This window comes from Mandrillus leucophaeus, unplaced genomic scaffold (genome assembly GCF_000951045.1).
Source record: "Mandrillus leucophaeus isolate KB7577 unplaced genomic scaffold, Mleu.le_1.0 Scaffold313, whole genome shotgun sequence".
Taxonomy (NCBI): domain Eukaryota; kingdom Metazoa; phylum Chordata; class Mammalia; order Primates; family Cercopithecidae; genus Mandrillus; species Mandrillus leucophaeus.
Genome location: NW_012103288.1, coordinates 1653532 through 1667528, shown reverse-complemented (window position 1 = coordinate 1667528; position 13997 = coordinate 1653532). Strand labels below are relative to the sequence as shown.

At 37.9% G+C, this 13997-nt stretch overlaps 1 protein-coding gene across 3 annotated transcripts in view; it reads right to left on the bottom strand.

Moving 5' to 3' along the window:
* The window catches only part of SENP1 (SUMO1/sentrin specific peptidase 1), a 62173-nt gene that overhangs the window by 13366 nt on the left and 34810 nt on the right, over positions 1-13997 (bottom strand). For all 3 annotated transcript variants that reach the window (XM_011987652.1, XM_011987653.1, XM_011987651.1), the window contains exons 10-13: positions 9392-9430; positions 8093-8177; positions 7562-7717; positions 6205-6336 (exon numbers count right to left, since the gene is read on the bottom strand). In XM_011987652.1, the coding sequence (XP_011843042.1) occupies positions 6205-6336; positions 7562-7717; positions 8093-8177; positions 9392-9430 (412 nt within the window). The remainder of the gene's footprint in view (positions 1-6204; positions 6337-7561; positions 7718-8092; positions 8178-9391; positions 9431-13997) is intronic.

Here is a 13997-nt window from a genome sequence, read left to right as displayed (position 1 = left end):
ATATATATTTTTTTGAGACAAAGTCTCACTCTGTTGCCCAGGCTGGAGTGCAGTGGTGTGATCTCAGCTCACTTTAACCTCCACCTCCCGGGTTCAAGCGATTCTGTGCCTCAGCCTCTTGGGTAGCTGGGATTACAGGCGCCTGCCACCACACCTGGCTAATTTTTGTATTTTTAGTAGAGACGGGGTTTCAGCATGTTGGTCAGGCTAGTCTCAAATTCCTGACCTCAGGTGATCCACCCACCTCTACCTCCCAAAGTGCTGGGATTACAGGCGTGAGCCACTGTGGCCGGTCTATATTATATGTTTTTATATAAAAATATATTATTCATATATAACATATATTAAATATACATTTTTTATATATGTGTATATTTTTTAATTGAAACAGAGTCTTGCTCTGTCACCCAGGCTGGAGTGCAGTGGCACGATCTCGGCTCACTGCAACCTCTGCTTCCTGGGTTCAAGTGAATCTCCTGCCTCAGCCTCCCAATTACAGGCACACACCATGATGCCGGGCTAATTTTCTGTATTTTTACTAGAGACAAGGTTTCGCCATGTTGGCCAGGCTGGTCTTGAACTCCTGACCTCAAGTGATCCACCCGCCTTGGCCTCCCAAGTGCTGGGATTACAGGCATGAGCCACTGCACTCGGCCCATTTTACTTTTTTAAAAGTAACTATTAGACAATTTAAAATATGTGGCTCACATTATATTTCTGTTGGACAATGCTGACCTAGGTAATTTATATTTAACATCAATGTGGTTGGGTTTAAATCTACCATCTTGCTCTTTTTTCCTATTTGTTCTATCTGTCCTTTTTATCTTTTTTCTTCTTTCCAACTCTTTTGGATTTTTAAAGTTCCATTTTATCTCCATTATTGGCTTAGTAAATATATCTTGCTTTTAATTTTTATGTTTTAGTGGTTACTCTATGATTTACTATGCCTTTAACTTATCATAGTCTACCTTCATATAACATTATACCACTTTATGTAGAGTATAAGGATCTTCCAATAGTATATTTGTCCATTTTGTCTCCTTCTTTGTGCTGTGATTATATTTTACTTCTATATGTTATAAATCCCACAGTATGTTGTTTTAGTTCTGCCTTAGTCACCTCTCTTCTAGACATATAAAAAAATGAGAGCAACTCCACTCCTCTTCATTCCTTTGTGTAGACTGACATTTCCATTCGCAATTTTTCTTCTGCCTGAAGAACACATAATATTTCTTCTGGTACAGGTCTGCTGGTGATGAACTCTATCAGCATTTGTTTGTCTGGAAAAGTACAGCCTTATTTTTTGAAAGATATATTTGCTGGGTATAGAATTTCTACTGACAAATTTGTTTCTTCTGCAGTACTTTAAAGATGTAGCTACATTGTCTTCTGGCCTACATTATTTCTGACAGTTATACCCATCTTTGTTCTTCTGTACTTAATGTGCCTTTTTCCTTCTGGTTGCACTTAGTATTTTTATCACCAGTTTTCAGCAACTTGATTACTATGTATTTTAGCATGATGTTTCTTCTACTTGGGGTATAGAGAACTTCTCAAACTTGTCAGTTCAGTTTTCAAATTTGAAAAATCTTCCATCATTATTTCTTTAAATAAATTTCTAACACCACCTATGCCCCCACCTTTCCTTCTGGGACTCCAATTACATGCTTAACCTGTCTGGTATAATCCCACAGCTCACTGATGCTCTTGACATCTTTCTTTGACTTTTATTGTGTGTCTCATATTCCAGTTTCTACTGCTATTCAAGTTTATGAATTTTTTTCTTATGAAGTGTCTAATCTGCTATTAATACTACCTTATGTATTTTTACTTCAGATATACTTTTCATTTCTAGAAATTCAATGTCGGTCTTGTTTAAAAATATCTTCCATTTCTCTCCTCATGATGTCCATTTTCTTCTAACTTCTTGAATATGTGGAAGATATTTATAGTAACTTTTTAAATATCCTTGTCTGCTAATTCTATTATTTTGGTCATTTCTGGGTGTTTCTTTTCTCCCTCATCATAAATTGTACTTTCCTTCCTCGTGTATTTCTGGTCATTTCTAGTTGGATGCTGGATATTGCAAATTTTATGTTGGGCCTTGTTGCTGGAATTTGTTGTATTCCTTTAAATATTGTTAGGCTTTTCTCTGGGATATAGGTTATCTGGATCGGTTTCAGGCTTTTGAGGCTTGTTTTTAGGCTTTGTGATGGTGGGTCCAGAGCAGCCTTTATTCTGGCCTCAGGTGATCCTCTAGGGTCAGTTTTATTCTAGGGTCAGTTTCGCCCTATTTCTGAGGCAATACCCCTCTGAGGATTCTATTCAATGCCCTGTGACTTAGGAGGTTTTTCTACTCTAACTGGTTGGAACATAAACTACTGACACCTGTGCCGGCTCTAAAACTGTGCTGATCCCTTCTTTCTGGTGGTTCTTTCCCCAGCCTCCAGTAGCTTCTTCTCATACATGCACAAATTGGTACTCAGCCAAAGACTGGAGGGAAGCCCCCCTGCACAGGCTCTACCAGTCCCTCCTTCACAACACACACACCCCACCCTAGAAAGCTGGGGATATTATAGCATGCATCCCTTTTATTTCCCTTCCCTCAGGGATCACTGCCTGGTACTACCTGTTACCCAATGTCTGAAAATTGTTGCTTCATGTTTTGTCTAATTTTCTAGTTAAGCTGAAAGGGTAAATCTTGTTTCCTTTATCATGACCAGAAGCAAAAGTCAGTTTTATTTACTTGTATACCTAAATTATATCCATGTATTTCTAAAATTATCTGATGCCTTTTAAAACAATCCTTAGTCCCTCAAAGGAGAACCATTTGGCCATAAAGAGAAACACAAAGCCTAAAGCAGTACTCAGGACAATAAACCTAGAATCTTAAAGTTGGAAGGGATTCCAGAAGTCATCCAATTCAATCTCCAGGAATTAATGCACAGTTTCTAATAATGACACCCATTTGAAAATATTTCCTTCTGTTTCTTGACTGTTTCAATCTACTTCTACTTTTGCAACTTATTTTTCCTTTCTCTGTTTTTCTAAAGAGACAGGGTCTCAGAGTCTTGTTCTGTCACCCACCCTGGAGTGGAGTGCAGGGGCACAATCATAACTCACGGCAGCCTCGACAGCCTGGCTCAAGCAATCCTCCCACCTCAGCTTCCCAGTGTTGGGGTTACAGGCATGAGCCACTGCTCCCAGCGTAATTTCTCCTCGCTTTAACTCCATCCTCCCTTCCTTAATTAGATATTTCTATTAATAACTAATCTCCTGACCCAGTATAGAAATCCCCATCTACAGTGTCTTGATTTTAACAGTCTTCTTGCCTCCTTTGGTATTCTTTATATGGCAGCCAGTTCCCACATTCCATTTTTGAGACGTTTTATTATATTAATCCTGTCAATCATTAGTCCTTTGAAGTTGTACGGAATTTAACCAAACTCACCTATAGAGAAATCCATTTATGAAAATTTTTTTAAAACCTATTGTATGAATAGGTACTGTGGTCTACTTTTCTTTTAGGAACAGGGTATCCTAACGGCTTTCCATACATATTCCAAAAATAGGATTTCTGGGTTTAATTTCCTTATAAACTGAATCTGATTCCTTTTACTTCCTGGTTCTTATATTCCTTTTTAACTCTGAAAGCCTACGAAGTATGGTACTTTGTTTATAAAATGGTAAGAACAATATATCAGTCACTTATTTTGGACAAAGTTTTAATACATCTTATAAAAAAGGAAACAGAAAAAGAAGAGAAATGATTATTAATGAAAATATCTACTTGAGGGAAGAAGAGAATTGAACAGAGGACAAATCATTTGCAAAAGAAGACTGATAGTTCACAACTGAGAAACAGAATTAAGTTTTGTTTTCTTTTTAAGACAGAGTCTTGCTCTGTCACCCAGTCTAGAGTGCAGTGGCTCGATCATAGCTCACTATAAACTAAAACTCCTAAACTCAAGCAATCCTTCTTTCTTAGCTCAAGCAATCCTCCTGCTTCAGCCTCCTGAACAGCTGGGACTACAGGCACATGCCACCATGGCTGGCTAATTTTTAATTTTTTTGTGGAGATGGGGTCTTGCTATGTTGCCCAGGCTGCTCTTGAACTCCTGGCCTCAGGTGATCCTCTCACCTTAGCCATCCAAAGCACTGGGATTATAGGCATGACCCACTGCGTCTGGCCAAAATTCTGTATTCTTCAATGAGTATCAATACTTAAGGATATCTACTAATACTCCATCAGGATGTTAGCTTCTCAAGGGCAGTAACTTTGAAAGCCTACGAGGCATGGTACTTTGAAAATGGTGCTTTTTAAGATAGCTCCCATCATTATTATGGACATGTGAATTGGCACTCACTTTCAAGGATAACATTATTCTGAACTGAAAAGAAATGCACTCCTTCTACAAAAGTTGTGGCTAGGTGTGGTAGGAATAAAGCAGACAAAGAATCTTTCCTTCCTCTCATCTCCTCTAAAATAATGTAATTTCCATTAACTTAGCTTGCTAAAACTCCAGCCTCTGATGGGCCCAGTGAATGGAAAATATGTCCTGATGAATGCTGTCTCTGTAAGGGATCTCACTGAGGTAAATGCCACAGTAAATCGCAAGAGCTCAGCTCATATCCTACTCATTGCTGCCCTCTAGGAGGTTTTCCATGATTTACAACAAACTAAAGCCTACTATCCCTTTAGAATAACTGACCTCTCCCCACCAGCAATGGCAGGAAAAAAAATGCCAAAAGACCACAGATCAAAAATAACGTAACAGTGGATACTTATAACTATCCTTGATTTTCATTTCCTCTTTTGATTTGGTGAACTCTTTTTTTCTATTATTTGAACCAATGTTCTAATATCTGAGCCAAAAGAAGCAAAGAGGGTTTCTTCTAAAGAAAGATAGTAACAAACCATGTCTTCCTTATTATTCTTGGTCACAGATATTATTCAGGGAGTGATGAGCTTCTGAAATTTTTATCTTATAAACCAACTAGTGGCAAAAAGAATGGGGCTGGCCCCAGAGAAAACCAGCATCCTGGACATGATACATGGCTCCTAAGTTCTATATATCTGATCCTAAGACCAGGATCCAATTTAAGATTCTGAGGTGGTAAGATATAGTAGATAAGACCCAATACTTGGGTCTTAATCTTGGCTCTGCTGTTTACTAGCTGTATAACCTTGCAAATTTTTAAATCTTTCTATGCCTTGTTTCTTTATCTGTAGAATGGAGATGATAAAACTATCATATCTACCTCCAAAGATATGATGACTATTACAAGAATAAAACACATAAAACATGAATCGTACCTAATGAGGTAAATGATCAACAGTTATTAGCAAATATTATTTGGAAGGTCTTGATCATGCAAAAACAGGATATGGGTATCTAAAATATTTAATGATTACTATACTGAGAAACTAAAGATCCTCCACAGCTGTGAAGCTTGAGTATACCCAGATTAGGCAGGGATGCTCACGGAAAGAAGGTACTTAGGAAAAGATACCCAACCCAGTTTTCCTTTGCTGTAACAATAACCTTCTAAAATAAAATAGGTACTTACAGGTTTAGGTTTAGGAATAGATCAGTTTAAAAATTGTAGTGTAATTAATATACTTAAAATAAACTGGAGTTAGGAGGTGAAGACCGTAACTTTCCCAATACCTCAAATATTTAATAATAATATAACTTTGTCAATGTCCATTTAAAAAATATCATACATAAATGGAGGCTATTTTGGAAAGCTTATCATTCATTTTGTAAGCGATCTAAAATGAGTAGAACTTAGGTAGAAAGGGAAGTAAAACTGGATTCCTATAAAGAAATCCCAAAGTATTCCTTCATGCTGCAAAATGGTCAGCTAATACTTATTTGTTCAGAAGAGATGAACTGCAGAACAAGAGCCTTAAAGAGAGTGAGAATACCAATGAGTGAATGTCTTCTTCAGTGTTCAAATCTTCAATACAAGAAAAGGTAAATTCAGTGGTTCTCAGACTCTTAAATACACCTGAGATGTTTGTTAAAAATGCCTGTCTCCACCACACTCCCTCATGGTTACAAGAATGAAGAGGCCTATGAGAGGTGATTTCAATGCGGGTCATCCATGGACCACATTTTGAGAAATAGTGAGATAATGCCTTAATTTAACTGCCACTTAATGTTTGTTATTTGTATGTAAAAATAGATGCAATATTACCTCATCATTGAGCCAATTCAGATGGTTTAGAGTTTGAATATCTTTGCGTGTAATGGTCAGGCGAAATGCTTCACTGAGAACTTCATCCTGATTCCCATTACGAAATACATTCTTTATTTCTTTCTCCATTTCCTAAGAAAACAAAAGGTGTCAAGACATCAAACATGCGTGGCTTCAGGAAAACCATATTTCTCACCAAGCCCCATGAAATCCTCAGACTATATTTATCACCATTCGATTGTTTATAAATTTACTGTTAATCAGTTTACTTCTATGTAACATTTTGGTTTCTATTCCTTCCCAGTAATCCCTGATTACTTCTTTACACTTCATCTAGTCCTCCCTTCTCTTTTTCAGCACAACATTCAGATCCTTGTTTCCATATTAATTCCTAAAATCTGAAATAACCTTCTGCTATCAAATTTTCTAAGCCATGAGAAAAATTAACTATATTTTATATCTCTGGTCCAAACAACTTCCTGAGAAACAGATTTTTTCATGAAAGGTTATAGTAAGAGAGTAAAGGCAGTATCTTTTAGAAATTACTTTCTTAGAGATCTTTTTTTAAAATATAAAATACAGAATTCAGTACAACTATAGTAAGTGTGTTATGCTCACCAGCTACAAGGTAGGTTTCAAAGAGACGTATGGATAAAGAAACGGATTATCTAAAAATGTACACAGACCTCCATGTATTTTCTAAATTTTCTATAATGGGTTTTATTACTTAAAAAAAGAGCAAACCTCAGCTTACAATTTAGGATCAAACTATTGTATGTGTGCAGTAAGTAAAAATGCACATGACAGGAAAGACAAATGTATTAAATGCTTCTCCACTGAAGTTGTTAAAAGCCACCAACAGTTCTTTCATAAATTTTCAATATTTTAAAAATAAACCCCAGATTGGTATGTAAAATAAGTGAAAGCAGAAATATACAAGAAAACTTAAATACCAAGTGTTCTACGGCTTATTTTTTTTTTTTTTTTGAGATGGAGTCTTGGCCTATCACCCAGGCTAAAGTGCAGCGGCACGATCTTGGCTCACTGCAACCTCTGCCTCCCGGGTTCAAGCAATTCTCCTGTCTCAGCCTCCTGTGTAGCTGGGATTACAAGTGCCTGCCACCACGCCCAGCTGATTTTTGTATTTTTGGTAGAGACGGGGTTTTACCATGTTGGCCAGGCTGGTCTCGAACTCCTGACCTCAAGTGATCCTCCCGCTTCAGCCTCCCAAAGTGATGGGATTACAGGCGTGAGCCACTGTGCTTGACCACTATTGCTTTTATGTTTGAAATTCGTCCGAGAGATTCTTTCTAAACATAATACTTGGTAGTGTAGAAATTAAGTGTATGTAATTTACCTCTGTAATTTCAGGAAATTCATCTTCACTATCAGTTAATTTATGACCTTTTTTTTGTGTTTCTTGGGCAACAGTAACAGGAATCTCCTTTTCAAGAGGTACACGAAGATGCAGTTCTACTGAATCATGTACTGAATGTTCCCGCTCCTGCAATCTCTGAAAGATAAAACTTCAGAATAAGCAGGATAAAGAAATCTGTGGCTGTTCCTTGACTTATGATAGGGTTATGTCCCAATAAACCTGTCATAAGTCAAGGAGCATGCTGAAATGCCTATTGCTTTCGCTTTTTTGTAAAGTCAAAAAATCATTAGTCAAACCATCACAAGTAGGGGACTATGTATATTTGTCTTATGTACAATGAGTAGTACTGACTGAACAGACCGAGAACATTTACCACATTTCATAACATGCTATGCTACCATACGATCTTGGAATTACAACAGCAATTACCCAAATCTGGGTAACTTTCCAAAATAGTTTCTATTTCGATGTACTATTTATTTGCAATATTATTCCAATTTTCTTTTTTACCTGGTTTTGAAGCTGTAAGGCCAATGCTTTCTGTTCTTCAATCTGGCGCAATCTTTCTCGTGCTCGAGAATCATAAACACTAGTTCTAGAAAATGAAAAGGAATGTGACCAAATGTAGACCACTCTCAGTATCAAACATATTGTTGACGTACACTGAGTGTTAAATACAGAACCCTCACAAAGAAAGTCTAAAATCCTTACACTAACTTATCATCCTTATTTTAAGACATAGAGTGAAACCACATAATATTACTGAAATTACTCTACTCTTTTTACGGACATTATTATTATTTTTTATAGAGATAGGGTCTCACTATGGTGCCCAGGCTGGTCTCAAACTCCTGGGCTCAAGCGACCCCCCTACCTTGGCCTCTCAAAGTGCTAGGATTACAGATGTGAGCCACCACACCCTAACTATTTTTACTGAAATTACTAAAAATATCAGTGCATTGCTAAATGTGAACAGATGACTTGTTAACATTTGTAAACACATAGTTCTTTTCTTAACATGCTTTTAAGATTATAATGAGAGCAAAACTTCAGTCCGGAAATCCGAAAACGGGATTGAACCCCAAAGGAGAAACTAATACAAGATATTGCTGAAGTTTAATTCAAATACTATATTTTTGATAGATTTTTTAAAAATTACCGAGACCAAGGGGTTTGGATAACTCAATAAAGTAAGTTCCTTAAACAAGACTAAATGCTTTCAGTGATTTTGCAAAGTCCAGAAATATGAATTATTCAATAAATTAGTTTTACAAATGCCAAAATAGGATCATTTATTGTCCCTACTACATAATAGCTAACTCTATTTTTCCAATTTAATTTAGCTTCAACAATTGTTATAGGTTTAATAAACATAAGTGTAGAAATGTTCCAACTCCAACAAAATTTTGAAAACTCATCAACTTAAAAGTATAAACAGGTACTTTTTTCTTTTTTTTGAGACGGAGTCTTACTCTGTTGCCCAGGCTGGAGTGCAGTGGCATAATCTTGGCTCACTGTAACCTCCGACTCCCAGGTTCAAGCAATCCTCCCGCCTCAGCCTCCCACGAAGCTGGGATTACAGGCGCGTGCCACCACGCCCAGCCAATTTTTGTATTTTTAGTAGAGATGAGGTTTCACCATGTTGGCCAGGCTGGTCTTGAACTCCTGACCTCAGATGATCCACCCGCCTCGGCCTCCCAAAGTGCTGGGATTACAGGCGTGAGCCACCACACCCAGCCTAAACAGGTACTTCTTATTGGCAAAAAACAAAGTGATTGAGAAGGAAAAATGATACCAAAAATAACTTACAATTCTTTGATCCACAGCTCTGCCTGGAAGAAAGTAGAACTATGGGTAGGAAAAGAAAAATTTGACAAATGAGCAGGAGGCTTATGAGAAAATGAAAATATTTTCATCAATAAAAACAATAATTTAAATAGTTTATACAAATGCTTTACAAGTATGGAATAAGTAAAAGGAATCCAAATGACATAAAATAACTGTAATTAGGAAATAAAGAGACACAGTCCTTACGCATACATATTAGTTAAAATCATATGGATACATATTAGTTAAAAAGGTGACCCAAAGTTCAGCAGAGATATTATATTTGGTATAGCTCCCTACTTGCATGAGAGACCAACATTACGTGAAAGAGGACATCACTTCTCAAAATAATACATTAAGCTAGAACATTGCTCTTCCCAAATGATTCAGATTGAAAAATTTATTAAAAATCCCCACCCACAAAATAATCTACATCAAATGGCTAACAAGCCAATGAGCCAAAGCAGAGAATCAGCAACACAACTTCATTCCAAAGATGACAGGTCAATTCTAGGTCCATGTGGCTCTTGCTGACAACCCAAGTGATATGCTGAGCAGAGCCACAGGCATGATTCATTGTCCTAGAGCCTCTTGTTTTTTTCAAACTTCCTTATCTACAAACTTCTAACTAGGCAGGATCTATCACAGAAACAAAAAGAAAAAGAGTGAACACTTTTCCAAAGAAAACTTTTAAATATACAGAATAAGTAAACAGCATCAAATTGGGAGTTAAGAGACCTGGATCAGAGGCCAGGCATGGTGGCTCATTCCTGTAATCCTAGTGCTTTAGGAGGCTGAGGAGGGAGGATTGCTTGAGCCAAGAGCTCAAGAGCAGACTGGGCAACACAGGGAGACTCTGTCTCTTAAAAACAAAACAAAACAAAACAAAATCCTCTGCAACTAGAATAGTGCTTGGCACATAGTAGGCATTTAGTTTTCTTTTTTTGACTCTTACTCTGTTGCCCAGGCTGGAGTACAGTGGCACAATCTCGGCTCAATGCAACCTCCACCTCTCGGGTTCAAGAGATTCTCTGGCTTCAGCCTCCTGAGTAGCTGGGATTACAGGCACCCGTCACCACATCCGGCTAATTTTTTTTTTTTTTTTTTTTTAAGTAGAGACGAGGTTTCACCATGTTGGCCAGGCTGGTCTCGAACTCATGACCTCAGGTGATCCATCCACCTTGGCCTTCCCAAAGTGCTAGGATTACAGGCATGAGCCACCATGCCCAGCCATGTAGTATTTCTTGAATGAACAAGTAATGTAGGGGCCAGCAGTTTTCTTCAATGGATCAAGGTATCCACTGGCTCAGGAAAACAAAATGCAGGGAAAATCTGCTTTTCCAAAGAGATGTATTATTTCTCATATAATTGAGGCATATAGTAATAATAACTACAACTGTTTTTGAGCACATACTTAGTGCTCCACATGTAAAACTCTGCTCTAGATGTTTTATGTATTAGTTAAGCCTAATGAAAATGCCCATATTATTTAAACCTCAACATAATATATAAAAAAGAATTATTACTCATACTGTACAGAAATGAAAAAGGAGGTTCAAAATGATTATTTATCTTGAAAAGCCAGGATTAGAAGTCTTATCTGTCCAATTCCAAAGACTGTATTCTTTCGACTGTGCCTTTCAATAGATCAAAGCATTAAAAAAAAAAGCCGGGGGGAAATGAGTACTTGGGCTACTCAAGAAAGCACTTCAGCCTACCTAGGAAACTCATTTATCTAACAAAGATTTATTCACTAAGCACCCATCATATGCCAAGCACCATGACCAGCAATGGGTGACAGGTACAAAGGTATTAGTAACAAACAAGGTAGAAGGATGGAAAGAAAAACTAATGTTATCTGGCGAAGTCAAAGAAATCTTCTGAGAAAAAAAAATAACACCTGGGTGAGATTTTGAAAAGCAAAATTAAGGCCAGGCATGGTGGCTCATGCCTGTAATTCCAGCACTTTGGGAGGCCAAGGTGGGTGGAACACCGGAGGTCAGGAGTTCAAAACCAGCTTGGCCAACATGGTGAAACCCAATCTCTACTAAAAACACAAAAATTAGCTGGGTGTGGTGGCATGTGCCTGTAATCCCAGCTACCCTGGAGGGTAAGGCACGAGAATTGCTTGAACCCGGGAGGCAGAGGTTGCAGTGAGCAGAGACTGTGCCACTGCACTCCAGCCTGGGTGATAGAGCAAGACTCTGTCTCTCTCTCACACACACACACACACACACACACACACACACACACAAAGAAAGAAAGAAAGAAAGAAAAGAAAAGAAAAGAAAAGAAAAGAAAAGAAAAGAAAAGAAAAGGAAAAGAAAAAAGAAAAGAAAAGAAAGCAAAGTAAGAGCTTATCAAGTAGACAGAGAGACAAAGGGACATCCAGACAGAACAAACAGAAAGTATAACGGCAAAGAGGTATGACACAGCATAGCATATTCTGGGAAATAAAAGCAGATCTTCATTACTGGAACTTAACTGGGAGGCAGTAGTGGAGAATTAAGAGTAGAGAGCCAATAAACCAAGCATCAGCAGAGTAGGCTCCAACTTTGACAAAGAGCATCACTCAAACAGCCTTACCCTACAGACCATTTTTCCTGCCAACTCATTCTTTAGTCATCACTAGGAGAAATCCTCCGTAAATGAAAGGCAGTTTTAGTAAAGAACCATTAAGGAACTGAGATCAACTCTTTACCTGACAGATCAACTTCTTCCCAAGAAAGCTGCACACATCTTGTGGCATTTCACATGAAGCACATATAAAAATAAGTGTTTTATTTGTAAGCTAATCTTCACGATTAAGTGTAAGGTATCAATACTGGCATTTTATTGATAAGGAAACTGAGGTTCAGAAGAGTAAATTGTCCAAAGCTTCATGAAGCCTTTTCCAACCCAAAATCAGAAGGCAGATCTGACTCCAAAAAAAGATATAAGAAATAAAGAATCTAAACTATGAAGTCTCCCCCAAAGACTTAACAAATAGAGAATTTTAAGAAATATTTAAAGCTTAGAACACATGGGGGAGCTGCAAAGAAGTAGGGGAACTAAGATGAGAAAGAATATTTCATTACCCTTAATCTTCTCAATAGAAAACTGATGTTATTCTCATCCTAGCAATTGAATTCCCAAAGCCATATATGGCAAAGGCACACCAATCATAGTAACCTACTGGATCACAGAGCAAGAAGTATTTGATACCTCCAGATAAGTAAAGTTTCATGCAGAAGTTCACATGTGAATTGAGACCTGAAAGATAAAACACTACTGACAGACAAAGTTGAGGTATGGAGGACATTCCAGGCAAAAAGAACACTGAATGTGAAGGCAAGAAATGCTTACTGTATTTACAAACTGAAAATAGTCCAGCTTATAAAAACACATGAAAGAGTCCCATATTTCCATATGGCTCCCTCTTACCTCCATCATGTCTCTGCTCAAGTCACTGGATCAGAGACTTTCCATGACCACCCTATACAAATAGTATCTTCTCAATCCTACTCTATATATTACCCTGCTTCAATTTTCTTCATAGCACTTATCACTTCAAGGCATATACGTTTGTTTATTTGTTCACTATCTGTCCTTCATCCTTCCCCTCAAGTAGAATGCAAGCTTCTTGAGAATAGGGACTTCACATTGTTCACTATTATCCTCAATATTTATACTAGTACCTGGCACACAGTAGGCTCTCGGTAAATACTTGTTAAAGTGAGAAAGTGAGGCTTGTGAAAGAAGTGCTTTGTAAGTGCATAGTAAGGAGCCTGGCTTAATTCGATGTCTAATAAACCACCCTTGAAGGAGGTTAACAAATAATCATTAAACCCCTTTAATGAATGATCAGACACATATTCTGAAAGATCACTCTGACTGCAGTATGGAAGATGGACTAAAGAACAAAGTAGACCAGGTGCAGTGGCTCACACCTATGATCCCAACACTTTGGAAGGCCAAGTCAGGAGGATCGCTTGAGGCTAGGAGTGCAAAACCAGCCTGGTCAACATAGCGAGATCCCGTCTCTACAAAAGAAAAATTTAAAAATTAGCCAAGTAAGGTGGCACGCATCTATGGTCCCAGCTACTGAGGAGGCTGAGGCAGGAGAATCGCTTGAGCCCAGGAGTTCAAGGCTGCAGTGAGCCATGATTGTGCCACACTGCACTCCTGCCTAGGTGACAGAGCAAGACCCTGTCTCAAAACAAAAACGAAAACAAATGAAAAAAGAGCAAGGCAGAAGAATTGTTTCAAGAACATGGTATGGTGGAAGATGGAATGAAGAACAAAATAGAGGCTGAAGGAAGAACAATTATAAAGCCACTGAAATAATTCAAGTAATATGTGACAGAGGTCTGAATTGAGGTAGTTTTACATTGTGTAACTTTTAGTGAAAAAGTTGTGATTAAAGAAAGGCAAAACAATATGTTAAGAACAAACTTTTAGGCCAGGCATAGGCTCACACCTGTAATCCCAGAACTTTCGGAGGCCGAGGCGGGTGGATCACTTGAGGTCAGGAGTTCGAGACCAGCCTGGCCTACACAGCAAAACCCCATCTCTACTAAAAATACAAAAATTAGCTGGGCATGGTGGC